Source organism: Procambarus clarkii, chromosome 20 (assembly GCF_040958095.1).
Source record: "Procambarus clarkii isolate CNS0578487 chromosome 20, FALCON_Pclarkii_2.0, whole genome shotgun sequence".
Taxonomy (NCBI): domain Eukaryota; kingdom Metazoa; phylum Arthropoda; class Malacostraca; order Decapoda; family Cambaridae; genus Procambarus; species Procambarus clarkii.
In genome coordinates, this window is record NC_091169.1 from 10,555,382 (window position 1) to 10,571,762 (window position 16,381).

At 40.2% G+C, this 16,381-nt stretch overlaps 1 protein-coding gene across 1 annotated transcript; it reads left to right on the top strand.

Annotated features, from left to right (window-relative positions):
• Positions 1–13,553: 13,553 nt before the first annotated feature.
• Positions 13,554–14,384, top strand: LOC138366692 (uncharacterized). Its single transcript, XM_069327960.1, has one exon. The coding sequence runs from the start codon at positions 13,554–13,556 to the stop codon at positions 14,382–14,384; it is 831 nt and encodes a 276-aa protein (XP_069184061.1).
• The last annotated feature ends 1,997 nt before the right edge of the window (positions 14,385–16,381 follow it).

The window sequence follows — 16,381 nt, forward strand, 5'->3', positions numbered from 1 at the left end:
TTTGGCTCCAGGCAAGGCAGACCTTATTCTAGCTACGATGTCTGGGTTGGAGGAGACTACTTCACACTTGGAAGGGTTCAGGACGAGACCCAGGCTTACTTCTTGCTCCCTTATTTTCCTGATATCTGACAAGAGGTGGTCTATGGTGCCAACTATAGTGCCATCATCCAAAAACCAGATGTTGAACTCGCTGGACAAGCTTTCGGTGATTTCTTTTAAGACTAAGCAGAAAAGAAGGGGAGCAAGAGGATCACCTTGCTGAACACCTTCACATGATCTGATTTCATGTTCACCAAAGAGCCGTTTTGACTCACCACTGTAGCATGATAGTATGAACGGGTAGAGGGGCCGGAAATGGCGATGCACGGCACAAAGTACTGCATCTCTTCTTACCATGTTGAAGGCATTCTTAAAGTCCAGTTTGAGCAGGGCCTTTTCATCAGAAATGTTGGTGATGTATGCTCGTGCTGCATGGGCAGCCGCTTCACAGCCTTGGGGGATTCCAAATCCTAGCTGGATTGGTTTCAGCAATTCAGCCGCTAGCTGGCTGACAACCCTCGTAGCAGCCTTGGCAATCAGGCATCGGAGAGTGTTGCCAACAGCGATTGGCCTGATTCCTTCCTCCTTCTTTTTTGAGAGCACAGAGGGAGGCACCAAAAAAAAGAGGCCTGATGACCTCAGGTATATCACCAGCCAGGCACATGTTGACGAACCTTGTATATATAAATATATAACCTAGAATCCCTTTGAGAATAGAGAATGGGTGACTCCGTGACGTCAGAGACAACCCGTATATTTACATTATCTAAGTACTGTTTATATAGCAGTCTGGTGTCTAAATTTAATAAAAAAGTATTCAATAAGACTGAATATAATTACTAACACCAAAATATAGCTTGACTCCTGTGTTAATGTAATTTTAAGTTCAGAAGTAGAACCACAGAACAGAGGGAGGCAGCGTCTCCACACACAACAAAAACAAAGTGAGTGCTCCTGTGTGTTGTGATACTTGTCACCTTGGATAGACTTACTCTGTCCCAAGAAAGCTACCACGACAACACCACTACTACAACTAGAGGAATCCTGTATCCGGCTTACCAAGTATACTGTATTTGATTAATTTGTGTACACATTTTTATCATTTAAAACATAGCCGGTTATTAGCATGAAAACCCCAAAACAAGAAGTATGTGTACCCCATTTAACAACCTCATATTCCATGTCATACCTGTAATTATATGTTTAGGAAACTTTTATTAATTCTTTGCATCCCATACAGGTAAATTGTGATTTGGAGTAGCAAGAAGCAGAGCAGACAGTTGAGCCTTACACATAATTTACTTAGCTGTATGCCAGGGCTTGTAGCCTCCACAGCCGCCATTACGTGGCACTCAGAGGCACAGCGCCACACCCATCTTGATGCTACAATTACACAGCCTTAGCAGGCCCCTACTACAGGAACAGCTAAGACCTCTTTAGTTATAGTAGTATTAGTATTCATAATTAGTAATTATTACTAGTAGATTAGACCACCATATGTGGTATGATATAATTATATATTGAATGGTAAACAATTTGTGGTTTAAGAATGAGCATCTCAAAGTGGTTTAAGCTACAAATTGTCCCCCCAACTATGTGAGATAATTTCAGTCAGTTTAATCAAGTACATACAGTTCACTCAATTAATTTCTTACTAAGAAAATAAATAAGATAAACTTTATTTTATTAATGTCAATTTAAAAAGAGATTAGCTGCCTGGAGTTTTCCCCACATTGTTTGGTCCTTCGAACCAGATACTAGATCCTGATATACATAACATTAGTGCAATAATGCATTATTACATATACATTAATTATAGCAGGAAGACACTGCTATATATTTTGCATTTTTCTAGCCTAACTTTTTCAATCTCATAGCAAACAGAACTTACAACAAGTACTATTATTGTTCTGAGGCCTGTACCAAAGAACATTTGTGTATTTTTTCACAAGAAGAGTTTGATAAGAGACTACTTTATTTATAAGTTAATTATAAGTTTATATAAACATTACTTTAATATTGCACCATTACTGTAACAATTACTGCATGCCACATTATTTACAACTATTTCTTGCACAAGGGTAGGACATTTTAGGCTGGTATTGTACAACAACCTAGTCTAATTTATTGTGCTAACCTGGTGTAAGGGTAAGAATTTTACACTTGTCTAGAGTTGAACACATATTACAACCTAGCAAGTACATAATTTTATGCAGTATTCATGACAACCCGAGTTGTGTTGTCAACATGATATTACCATAACTATAATCATTTCACCTTTGAGTGTTAACCTGTGTCTCTGTACCAACCAAGAGTGATAAAGAAGGGCTAACTTGAGGAATTCCAGCATTGATGCAGGCTTACCACTCAAATTATAGAGTGTATGATTATAAAGTGTATATTTTAAATGATAAGTAGCTCTAGTTCGGAAACTAGTGGCTCTACTAATTCAAGTGCCAGAAATTGTCCTGGCAATAGTCCTACACGACTAGCAAGTACTTCCAAGATGTCTACTGCCAAAAATGTAAAAGCAACCCTCACTGGCATGAAGGGTCACTTAACACGGCAGATTAACAAATGTGAAGACTTAAGTAAACAAACTCCAGTTAATTATGCAGCACTGGAAAACTATTATAAGTTTGCACATATCAAATATCAGCATGTGTTGCAACAAATGATAAAATATCAAGATGTACTTAACCTCACCAGTATCACTGAAGATGCAATGAACGATGTAATACAAGAAAACTCAGATTATGAAGATGCAATGCTTGCAAAGTTACAACGCTTTGACGATATAATAAACACACATAAGGCCAATACAAATATTGCAGCCACAACTTCCCAGAACCAGACAGCACCAGAAGTCAAATTGCCTTCACTTAGTCTCCCAACTTTTTCTGGTACAGAGGATGAGAGTTGGGACAATTTCTGGAGCAAATTTGTCGATTCTGTGGATTCTAATGCCAATGTACCAAAGACGACAAAGTTTAAATATTTACAGAGTGTCTTAAAGGATGAAGCGTTTCAGGTGGTCTGTAATCTGATTCGCACAGATGACGGTTATGACAATGCCTGTGGGACATTTGGGGCTTGAATCTGATTATTTAAATATTAATGTAGTAAATTAAATTACGAAGGACCACCCGCTTTTATAGTAAAGAGGGAAACTGAGAATTTCTGATCATTAGATAATTCCTAGATGAAACCAGTAACTATGGATAAAATACTAGAGAATATGATCATAGAAATAATTAATGGGCTGTATAATTAAATGAATCAAACCCTCAAACACCTACATTGGGGGGTTATTACTGGAAGTCAGTACGTCCAGGAACTAGTGTGGTTCGTTCACTAATCCAAATTATAATAAGCTAATCCTATGAATTATAGTGAAACTAATGTCATTACCATAAATGGGAACATAGATTATAAGTATAATAATGATAGTCACAATAAACACATGTTAATCCTGAGGAATTCTGCATGTAAGTAATTCAGAAAGTTCATGAATGAATACAAAGAATCTTAGCTTAAAGACGATTCCTTTATGTAAGCCACGACGCTTCCTCTAATTCCCTGGGCTCGGCTGGCTGACGAATGGGATGGATTAACATGGGAGAAGGCGGCAGGGAGAATTCTTCTCACGTGCTGCAAGACAAATATTTACAGTAGCAACTAATTAAACTACTGAATCTCTATATTCAAGAATTTAAGAGTTACAGGTGATAATAAGTAATCACCTGTGGTTTGGTGTTATCATGCGTCGTCACGGTCAATCACCCAGCTACTACACTACACTTTACCAGATGCATCAAATAAAGATAAGATACTTAGCTAATATGGGCACTGTATAAGTTTTAAGATTGCCGAAATTCGCGTCCCCAGGCTCTGGCTTCAGCCTATCCTGGATAATGGCGTGCTTCCTTGGCCGGTCATGTGTAGTCAGGAACCAGATTAAAAAGGTTCCTTATGTTGCACCAGCACCAGTTGAAGATATTATCTGCGAGGTTGTTCACGCCTCACAGTGGCGACTTTCATCTGAGGATGGATAACGTCTACCCTGATGGCTGGGCAATGGCGTCTCCTCATGAGCACAATACGGGTAGGTCTGCCTCAGAGCTTCCCTCCACGTGTACTGGCTTGCTCCTCCTCACCCATGCCGCGTCCCGCGTTCATTAAACAAGTTATTGTCATGAACATTAATATTTCTCGCATTTATGCTTGAAATGTTGGAGACTGGACGGGTTTATTATTTAGAAGAGGGAAATATTATTATTTGCCAGTTTAGTGATAGTAAACGTATAAGGGAGAGGAATTAATGTCTCCCCATGGCATTCATTCGTGACGTTAACTTTTATTACTCGATAATCGCTATGACTCTAACGCTCTATTCGGCTCTTAGTTGGAAGTCAATTTATCTGTAATTAATTATCATACAGAATGCCTTGGTTATAGAGAATCGAATTTAATTCTCAGATACATTGGATATAATGTGTTTATTGTAATAAAATCTGACGCAATACTGGCGTCGGATGACGTGAGAATTCTAGCCTACTGCACAGATGAAATTATTAGTACATGAGAATTCTACGTGGTGTTAATTTTACTTAATACAATAATTAGTAGAGTTAGTAATAATTAAAGAGAATACAACAGTGTTGGATTCGGTGTTGGAAATTTCCAACATAACTCCGGGGGGAGGATTCTAGGGTCGTAGTGTACTGTGGAGTACTGACCTATCCCGAAGTTGATATCAAGATTAGTACATTAGTATGTTAATATGTTAGTATGTTAGTACACACATAACGAACGTCCCGGATTTATCAAGGACTCGCAAGAACTTGAGTCTTGCTATTTACATGTCAAATGAAACATGTTGCTTATAGCCTACACAATATTTATAGATTTTAACTCACACAATTTAAACTAACAGAATCTACGGTGATGTGATATCCTGGGTCATAGTGACGTGTAATGTTTGGTTACGTGATATCTCATCGTAGTATCATCATAGTTATCTAAGTGGGATGGGAAGGAAATTACTCTTGTTCAGAGTTGTAATAGGCTTGCAAATTCCGCCTACATTGTTGAGCAGCAGCTCTAGTGGGGCGGTTGCTTGGAGGATCAGAAATATTACCCTCGGAAATTATTGGAGAAACTGGATCTGGCTGATATTCTTGCTCAGTCAGTTCAAGGGGAACCAGCTTCTCTAAAGTTTTTAGAGTAGTGTTGCCTCGGCATAAAACTTTAACTACTCTTAGGACACCTTGATGATCTGGATGAATGGCAACAATTTTGCCTATAGGCCACTCTGACCTTGGTCCATCACTGTTGACTAGTACTAGGTCTCCTGGTTTTAATTGCACCTTATTGTAAGGACTCGAAGCTCCGTAGTGGTACTCTCGTAGAGCTGTGAGGTACTCTCGAGTCCACACCTCATTCCACCTGTTAATAACTCTGGAGAGATGCTGGTAGCTTTCCACCAAGTCACCTCTGGTCACATGTGACGGGTCTACAGGGTCCTCCTCGGCTAAAGGGATGAGAGGACTCAGTAGACCTCCATGGATCAAGTGTGAGGGGCTCAGAGGTTCTCTCTGGGTGAAATCATCAGACAGGTAGGTTATTGGGCGGTTATTGACTCGCGGCTCGATTTCCACAACAATAGTTTGGAGTTCCAAGTAACTGACCTTTTGTCGGTGCAAAGTTTTCCTTAGACACTTCTTGACTGTGCCTACCATTCGCTCATAGAACCCACCTTGCCAAGGGGCTCTCGGTGCTATGAATTTCCAGTGACATTGTCGTCTCTGTAGGACTGACTGTACTTCTGGGTGGTTCCAGACTTCTCGCAAACAACTTTCTCCTGCCACAAAATTAGAACCGTTGTCCGATATCATTAATTTAGGACACGATCGGCGGGCAGCAAATCTGCGGAAAGCTTGAATGAAAGCTTCAGCACTCATGTCTGGAATGACCTCTTAAGTGTACGCCTCTGGTTGTAGCACACGTAAAGAGACAAATGTACACCTTCACTGGTATATTATCTGGGTTACCAGTGAGGAGTAAGGCTCCTGTATAATCAACACCAGTGGTTTCGAAAGGACGAAGATGAACCACTCGCTCTTCTGGGAGTGGTGGAGGTCCTGGGTAAGGACATACTCTAGCGTCATATCTCTTACAGATTACACAAGATTTAATAATTGTCTTAACAGTCTGACGACCTTGAGGAAGCCAGTACTTTTGTCTAAGGTCGGTGAGAGTATCTAAAACTCAACCATGTAAGGTACCATATTGATGGTGGTGTAAGACAAGAAGTTTAGTGGTGACGAGGTAGAAGAATTGGATTCTTTGTGTCCAAATCAATTTTTGCATGTAGCAAACGTCCTCCACATCGTAGTATGTTATGAGTGTTGGCATCATACCAGATGCCTAGAGACTTAGTTAATTTATCTGGAAGATTTTCATATTCACTTCCATATGTCTCTTGTTGTGCACGTTTGATCCAGTAGAGGATAGGATTGGGAAATTTATGTCGAATTCCTACCTTAGCAAGGAAATCAAACACGTGTGCAGTCACTCGTAACAATTTGCTTAAATTAGAATAATGATGAGGATCAATGGCTAATGTTCGTTGAGGTTCTGGTTCTTTCATGGGAGTGGTGATATTGGTCACTATGACTTGTGGCTTTTGTTTGGGCCACTGACCACCAACAAGCCATGAAGGTCCATTGAACCACAGCGAAGACTTGACAAGTTGTTTTAATGTTAATCCTCGAGATAAATAATTTGCAGGATTGTCCTTAGTAGGAACATGTCTAAATTTATATCCAGCAGATAAATCATGAATCTCCCTGACGCGATTACTGACGTAAGGGGTTTTGTTGTTATTGTTTCTTACCCATTGTAAGACTGCCTCGTTGTCTGACCACACTACAATCTCACCAAAGTGGATATTATTGAGTGTTTTTGCCAGGCAATGGGCCAATCTTACTCCCACTAGCAATGCAGTCAACTCCATCTGAGGTAAAGATCTCTTCTTAATGGGAGCAACTCTTGCTTTAGATGTGAGCAAAATTGATTGTGCACTATTGACTAAATAGGCTACTGCGCCATATGCTTTGCCAGAGGCATCGCAAAAAACGTGCAAATTGGTGGGTAAGTTTGGTCCTGAAGCATTACGAGGAAATTTCAAAACGCCTAACTGATTAAAATCCGTTGAGAGTATTTGCCATTTGGCTTGTAACTCACTTGGTAACGGATCGTCCCATCCCATATGTTTCTGCCCGCACTCCTGCATTAGGAGTTTGCCCTTTATTAATATAGGACTAAGTAGGCCTAAAGGGTCAAATGGTTGACTGACAAATGAGAGCAGTGTTCTCATGGTAAGGGTTGAATTATCAGTTTGCACTGACTTGACATTCATCTCGTCAGTGCTGGTGTTCCATTCCACGCCTAGAACCTTTAATTGACTGGGTACCTGATAATCTGGAAATTCTTTCTCGATTACCTGGTTAAGCAGTTTATTATTTGAGGCCCATGATTGTAGTGGCATATTGGCTCCTAACAGTTCACGGTTAGCCTCATGGTAGATTTCTACCAGATCAGCTTGATCATTAGTTGTCCCCTGGAAATTGTCGACATATAAGTTGTTGCTAATGTCTGCCTTATATGGGCTGTTTGATTTCCTCAAATGCGTGTCTAATGTTGCTTGCAAAAGAAACGGTGAGGACGTAGCTCCAAATAATACTGAGGCAAAACGATAGGTGATTACTTCACTGTTAGGATCCAGTGGATCCTTAAACCAGAGGAATTTTGTGTAGTCACGATCTTCCTCCTGTAACCCTACTCGGAGAAAGGCTTTGCTGATATCAGCTGTATAGGCAAAAATGCCTGTGCGAAATCGTAACAACACATCATGTAGCCTTTGTGTTAGGCTAGGTCCCGTTTGGAGACATTCATTTAAAGACACACTGCTCGGCTTTACTTTAGCACTGCAGTGAAAGACAATACGAATAGGTGTTGTCAATGAGTCTTTCACCACAGTATGGTGAGGTAAATAATGACCTGTTTTTCGGTCATCGTGTTCAACAACTTCAATGAACTTATTGTTAAGCTGTTGTTGGATAAGTTGATGATACATGTTTAGTTTGTCTGGCTGCTTCTGCAGTCGTGTTAATTGAGACTGCAATTGTGAGGCTGCCATAAAATAATTAACTGGAAGTTGTGGATGATCCAACTTCCATGGGAGTCTTACCCAGTATTGTTTATTTGAGTAGACAACTGTATCCAGGTATTGCTGGTAAGTCCACGTATCATCAGGACTTGGTTGCTCAGGGATGATGCCTAAGGTGTCTAAATCCCACAAACGATGTATTGGTGGGTCAGACTCAATATCCTCAGATATTTCCCTGAAGCGTAGGGGTGACTGTTCTAAGCCTAGTCACGCCACAATTACATTATTGGATTGTTGGTTTGTGGACGCTGGACCTTGTCTGAAAAGCACTGGTCCTGTGAGCAATTTGCCTCCTGCGGACGACAACAAATTCATACCATGTTGCCTAGTGCATCCAGTTATAAACTTGTAATAATGATCCGCGCCTATTAGTATTCCAATATCCGTGAGGCAGTCAGAATTTATTTTATAATCTGCTAGCCTCATGCGGTTTCGTTTAAGGTGTCTCGCAGTGCGAGCTAATCCTGTGACCTGCAGGTCTGTAGGAATCTTATCCACTACTACCGCTTGGATTGGACTAGTAGAAGATCCTAATCTTACTAATACTTTAACTACCTTGTAGTCACGAGGTCCACTATTTGACAAGAAACCAGAAATATTTAACCTCACACTTTTGGCAGGTTTTAAATTTAATTCATCTACCAATTGTTGTGTAATGAAGGTTTTCTGTGAACCTTGGTCAAAAAGACCTCTAGTGTTAATTCTAGATCTTCGGTTTATTAGTTTAAGTTGAGCAGTAGGCAAGGTAGTATTATTGCCTGACTCAGTAGCAAGTACATTCACTTCGTGATGCACTTTGCAATATTGCACTGCAGTAGAATTCGTAGAATTCACTCCAGTGGTCATGGTTGGTGTAGAAGATTTTCTACATAAGGCGTAGTGGTGTACACCTTGGTTACAGCGGTTGCAGGAACGTAGCTGCACTGCACATTTCTTGGGATCATGAGAGCCCATGCACTTGGTGCACTTGTGCAATTCTTGTAACCTTTTAACCCTAACATTATAAGTAGGATAAACAGAGCATTGATAAATGGTGTGTCCCTGATTGCAGAACAGACACTTTCTCTGGTTAATAGACTTAGTCTCTTTAGTAGACAAGTCATTGGTTATCTCTGAAGAAGACACTGAATATGTACCTACATTTCCACTTCTTTTCCCAGTGGATGGAGCAGGTTTGGATTTATGTTTATTAGACTTACTTTGAGTCTGTTTAGGTTTGACTGAAATATCAGTACTAGTTGGTTTAGACTCAGGTTTAATTTTATCATGAGTCTTCAACCTGTTAACTGTGATCCTCAATCCCTCGAAAATTTGGTCAAGAGTGAGAAACTCGGTATTATAATGTGAGCAGAGCTCTGTCAAGACATTTCGAGGTAATTTCCTCTGTAATAGTAGCTTGATAGACCATTCTGAAGCAGGTATATTAACTTTAGTACCTAAGGCCTTTACTAGAGACTCTACTTCTAGTCTGAAGCTTTGAAGTGACTCTGGTCTACTATTTGGTGCATTCAGATCTAGCAATTGATAATAGAGGGTAGCTATACTTAACTCTTTGTTGCAATAGTTCAACTTCAGGAGTTTTATAGCTTCCTCATAATTACTCTCATTAAGAGTAAGGTTATGTATGACATTTTTAGCCTCTCCTGTGAGAAGACTAAGTAGGTATGAAAATTTAGAAACTTTGTCTAGAGACGGTTTCTTATGGATGTGAACTTCAAAGGAAGTCCAAAAATTGTCCCAATTTTCTGTATCTAATCCTGAAAATGTAGGCAAGTCTAGAGTAGGTAAACGAACCTCTGGTAGTTGATTATTGAAGTGAGACCCTGTGTTACTGGTATTGGATCCAGATTGTTTTGCTAATTTAGATAGCCTGATAATTATATCCTGAGTCTCATCTTCATATTGGGAGATGTCGTCTACAATTTGACTTGCTTCATCAGGATCAGTTTCTACAGTATTTAGTAGATCAAGGTAAGATTGACCTGCAGATTTGACTTGATCAAATTTCAGATCAGCCACTCTAACTGATGTCTCTAAATGATAAGAGTCAATGGGAGTATCTTTAGTTAAGCCCTCAGCCTTATTAATTAATCTGGTCAAATGACCTTTAAGGCTAATGTAGGTTCTCCTCAATTGCTCAGGAGTAGCCATGTTGGGCTTAGGTTCAAACTTCACAGTGTCAATATATGTATTACTAATGAAGCTTGGGTACTTGTTCATTAGTGAACAAGTAACATTAAATGTAGCCTAATTTAAGGTGGCTACTTTATGTTTTTCCTCACTTGAGGTTGAATGTACCTACCTACCTAACAACAAATAGCTAGATATTTTGTGCACTGTCTGAACTTCACCATTAGTTCTCGTCCGGTTAGCTCTTCTATATCACCATCAGAGTTAATGGAGATTATCCAGCAATACACAAAATAGATACACAAAATAATGCATACAAGAGAAATATTATGGAGACACTCTAATCAGAGTTATCTCAAAATTTAATCCCACCCTGTATAGGGTCAGCACAAATAATATAATACATACAACACTGACTAACTTAGGTCTAGTCGTAATAATTCCTAACTAAGAACTATAAAGTTATTTAGTCTGGGCTTGTACCAAATTCAGCACAGTCTCAGCCTAAATTCTACCTACTAACATGGGTAAAGATTATTGTGGTGCAGTAAGGTGAGTATAGTTGTGCTGTATTTTGGGGTTTTTTGTTTTATAAGAGTGCTCTTGCACACACAGGTGAAACAATTATGTACAGTTAAGTTTGGCTTGCTAGCCACAGCCGTTTGTGATGGTTGATGGTGTTAATTAACTTGTCAACCACATGCAACCTAGATTCCCCTGACAAGTGTACACCATCTCTGGTCAGGTTCTGGCTGTAAATTGGATATATGTGGCATCCAATCTCACTCGTTTTTTCAGCCTGAAATTTATGTACTTAGCAGCTCTCTGGTAGTATTCTGGGGTTACTCCCCAACGATTATCTTGACTTGGTTGGCGAGGTTCCACTAATGTGAATACGACCGATTCACTGATGAGCTTGAAAGAAGAAATTATGGCTTTGAGGTGTTTGATCACCTCGGCTGGATGACGAGTGGGGTGGATGTCATTACCACCTAAGTATATAATGGTTAGATGGTGAGGCCACTCTAACGTAGGTGTTAGGGTGGGGTTATTATAAAAGTTATGAGCTGTTGCTCCTGGTGACCTAAAGATTCTCACCTCTGTGTGAGGTATAGGTCTAAGTGTTGTGGGTAATTGGCTATGACCCACTAAAGCTACCTTATACATGAGGTGAAAGTAGCAATATGTTAGTGTGATCTAGGCTAACTGATGTGTTACAATGTTAGTTGACACAATTAATTAAATAGTTAGTCTAGCTTCTATTACACAAGGATTAGTTATTAATGATTAATATTTTAATTATAAATTTAATGCCTATCCGGTTCGATAAGGACCATAATGTGGGACATTTGGGGCTTGAATCTGATTATTTAAATATTAATGTAGTAAATTAAATTACGAAGGACCACCCGCTTTTATAGTAAAGAGGGAAACTGAGAATTTCTGATCATTAGATAATTCCTAGATGAAACCAGTAACTATGGATAAAATACTAGAGAATATGATCATAGAAATAATTAATGGGCTGTATAATTAAATGAATCAAACCCTCAAACACCTACATTGGGGGGTTATTACTGGAAGTCAGTACGTCCAGGAACTAGTGTGGTTCGTTCACTAATCCAAATTATAATAAGCTAATCCTATGAATTATAGTGAAACTAATGTCATTACCATAAATGGGAACATAGATTATAAGTATAATAATGATAGTCACAATAAACACATGTTAATCCTGAGGAATTCTGCATGTAAGTAATTCAGAAAGTTCATGAATGAATACAAAGAATCTTAGCTTAAAGACGATTCCTTTATGTAAGCCACGACGCTTCCTCTAATTCCCTGGGCTCGGCTGGCTGACGAATGGGATGGATTAACATGGGAGAAGGTGGCAGGGAGAATTCTTCTCACGTGCTGCAAGACAAATATTTACAGTAGCAACTAATTAAACTACTGAATCTCTATATTCAAGAATTTAAGAGTTACAGGTGATAATAAGTAATCACCTGTGGTTTGGTGTTATCATGCGTCGTCACGGTCAATCACCCAGCTACTACACTACACTTTACCAGATGCATCAAATAAAGATAAGATACTTAGCTAATATGGGCACTGTATAAGTTTTAAGATTGCCGAAATTCGCGTCCCCAGGCTCTGGCTTCAGCCTATCCTGGATAATGGCGCGCTTCCTTGGCCGGTCACGTGTAGTCAGGAACCAGATTAAAAAGGTTCCTTATGTTGCACCAGCACCAGTTGAAGATATTATCTGCGAGGTTGTTCACGCCTCACAGTGGCGACTTTCATCTGAGGATGGATAACGTCTACCCTGATGGCTGGGCAATGGCGTCTCCTCGTGAGCACAATACGGGTAGGTCTGCCTCAGAGCTTCCCTCCACGTGTACTGGCTTGCTCCTCCTCACCCACGCCGCGTCCCGCGTTCATTAAACAAGTTATTGTCACGAACATTAATATTTCTCGCATTTATGCTTGAAATGTTGGAGACTGGACGGGTTTATTATTTAGAAGAGGGAAATATTATTATTTGCCAGTTTAGTGATAGTAAACGTATAAGGGAGAGGAATTAATGTCTCCCCATGGCATTCTCTTGTGACGTTAACTTTTATTACTCGATAATCGCTATGACTCTAACGCTCTATTCGACTCTTAGTTGGAAGTCAATTTATCTGTAATTAATTATCATACAGAATGCCTTGGTTATAGAGAATCGAATTTAATTCTCAGATACATTGGATATAATGTGTTTATTGTAATAAAATCTGACGCAATACTGGCGTCAGATGACGTGAGAATTCTAGCCTACTGCACAGATGAAATTATTAGTACATGAGAATTCTACGTGGTGTTAATTTTACTTACTACAATAACTAGTAGAGTTAGTAATAATTAATGAGAATACAACAGTGTTGGATTCGGTGTTGGAAATTTCCAACAATGCCATACATCTCCTAAAGGATAATTACGCTAAACCAGAAAGGACCATCAGACTTCTAATCCAAAAGCTGTTGGACATTAACCCTCCAAATAATACAGCAGTCTCACTCCAAGCCTTTAGAATGGAGCTTGAGTCCTTGCTCAAGGCACTTAAAATAAAGTGAACTTGGATGAGTCAGACTGGATAATCCAAGTCCATATGATACGCAAATTACCCAGTGACATACTAGACAAGCTGTTTGTATTATACAGTAAGTCCTCTTTAACAGTAACGGAGATTACAAAAGGGTTACACACCATCATAGAAGGACAAAGAGTTAACCCAGATGGAAAAGCGACATCTAAACCTTTGTCTACTACTAATAGTAAACAACAGAGAACAAACAGTACTCCAAACAATGCTAAAACAACTTCCCCCTCCACAAAGTGGAAACAAGGCAGTGTGGGCACATATGCAGTTGGTCCCTCCAAACCTACAGTTAACACGCCACCCAAATCGGTGACTCCTCAAGATGCTGTTAACGTCAGGAGACCATGTGTGTTCTGTGGACAACCACATTCCATATACTATTGCAAACTTTACCCCGATCGTGCTACACGCATAAAACGACTCAAGGAGTTACATAGATGTACCAAGTGTATAAGGGCAAATAATCCCAACACCTGTACAACTCCAATACGCACCTGCAATGGGTGCCATAAGGGTCAACACCATACAGCACTTTGTGGGGACTCAAATACAAAGTCTGCCAAACCACAGGAGGAAGGAACTACCACTTCAGTACAGCTTTGTACTGTGTTACCTGACATAAGTGTCTTCTCAACAAGGTCTGATCATAAATCAGGTCTACCTACTGCACAATTGATCATTAGAAATGGAAAGTTCAAAGCCACCGTACGTGAATTATTTGATCAAGGGTCCCAACTGACCTTTATATCAAAGGAGTTGGTAGATGCACTGAAACTTACACCTGTAAAGGAGACACGAAAAAACATTCAGAATCCTGAGTCAGTCAGGATTCCTGACTGACTCAGGAGCCCGAGTCTTCAGGGTAGTACAACCCAAGGTACGTTTAGGAGGTTATGTCCGAAAGGTACAAGCACTGGTTGTAGTAAGATTCCCAATAGACCTGTATGTATATGGTCTAGGAACAACAGCCAAATTCCTGGAAGAAAAGGGAATTCATTTGGCTGATAAAATCACATCGGACAACCTTTCCAATATTGGAATCCTTATGGGATCAGATGTCTACGATAAGTTTATCAAAGGAAAGGAAGATCACCACGGTATGAACGTGTTACCATCTGCAGGTGGCTATTTCCTAACAGGCCCAGTATTACGGCTGAAACAACCCGCACCTGTAGACCACCAACATGCCAACCCAATAATGGTTGCATGACTAGGAGACCAGTCTCCACTGCAACTCAGAGACATGTCTGAGGATGAGCTTGATCCCCCTGTACATAAGTTATGGGACCTGGCAACTCTCGGCATTGTCACTGAACAACCTAGCCCAGATGATGACTGGACTTACAAACAATACCTGGACTCAGTTATCTACAGAGATAATCAATACTGGGTCAGGTTACCATGGAAGCTGAATCACCCTCAGCTACCCGTCAACCATTTTATGGCACAAAACCAATTAAGATCACAGGTGTTGCGCTTACAAAGGCAACCTGAGAATTTGAAGTTGTTCCATGAAGTAATATAGAAGCAGCTCGATGACAAATTTATCGAAGTTGTTACAAATGATAACCCAAAGGAAGGACACTACCTGCCACATCACCCTGTAAAGAAAATTTCTGCTACTACCCCACTACGAATAGTATTTAATTGCAGTGCTAAGAGGAGGCAGAGTAGTGTTTCGTTAAATGACTGCCTTCAAACTGGCCCTAGCCTGACACAAAGGCTTTACGACATGCTGTTAAAGTTCCGTATTGGGACTTGTGCATATACGGCCGGCATCAGCAAGGTTTTCCTTAGGGTAGGTCTTCAAGAAGAAGACCGGAACTACACAAAGTTCCTATGGATCAAGGATCCTAACGATCCGAACAGTGAATTAATCACTTACCGGTTTGCGTCCGTATAGTTCGGGGCCACCTCATCACCTTTTCTGCTTCAAGCTACCTTGGATACGCACTTGAAGAAGTCCAATAGCCCGAACAAGATGGAAATTAGTAAAAACCTGTATGTGGATAATTTTCAAGGAACAACCAACAGTGAGAGTAAACTGTTGGACATATAGCATGAGGCCAATCGAGAATTAATGGGAGCCAATATACCTCTCCAATCTTGGGTCTCTAACAATGACAAATTAAATCAACTGATCGCAACAGAATTTCCCGACTACCAAGTACCCGAGATGACAAAGGTACTAGGTGTCGAATGGAACACAACAACAGATCAGCTGATAATCAAGTCGGTGCAGCCAGATACCACTAACTTAACAATAAGAAAATTGCTATCACAAGTCAGCAAAGCCTTCGACCCATTAGAACTATTAAGTCCAATATTAGTTAATGGGAAGTTGATAATGCAGGAATGTTGGCAACAAAAGATAGGCTGGGATGATCTTCTAACACCTACCTTACAAGAAAAATGGCAAGGGTTAGTGAAAGATTTAAGTATCCTAGAGTCTGTCAAGTTCCCTCGGAACACAGTAGTAAATGAAAAGAACCAATTTAGCTGCATGTATTTTGTGATGCCTCAGGAAAGGCTTATGGCACAGTAGCTTACCTGGTCTCAAATGGGCAACCCAATTTGCTCACATCAAAGGCCAGAGTGGCACCTTTAAAGAAAAGATCACTGCCACAACTGGAATTAACAGCCTTACTGCTAGGTGTAAGATTGGCTCATTATATGATCAAGGCCTTAAGCCACCTTACCTTGAGGTTACCTTGAGGTGCTTCCGGGGCTTAGCGTCCCCGCGGCCTGGTCGTCGACCAGGCCTCCTGGTTGCTGGACTGATCAACCAGGCTGTTGGACTCGGCTGCTCGCAGCCTGACATATGAGTCACAGCCTGG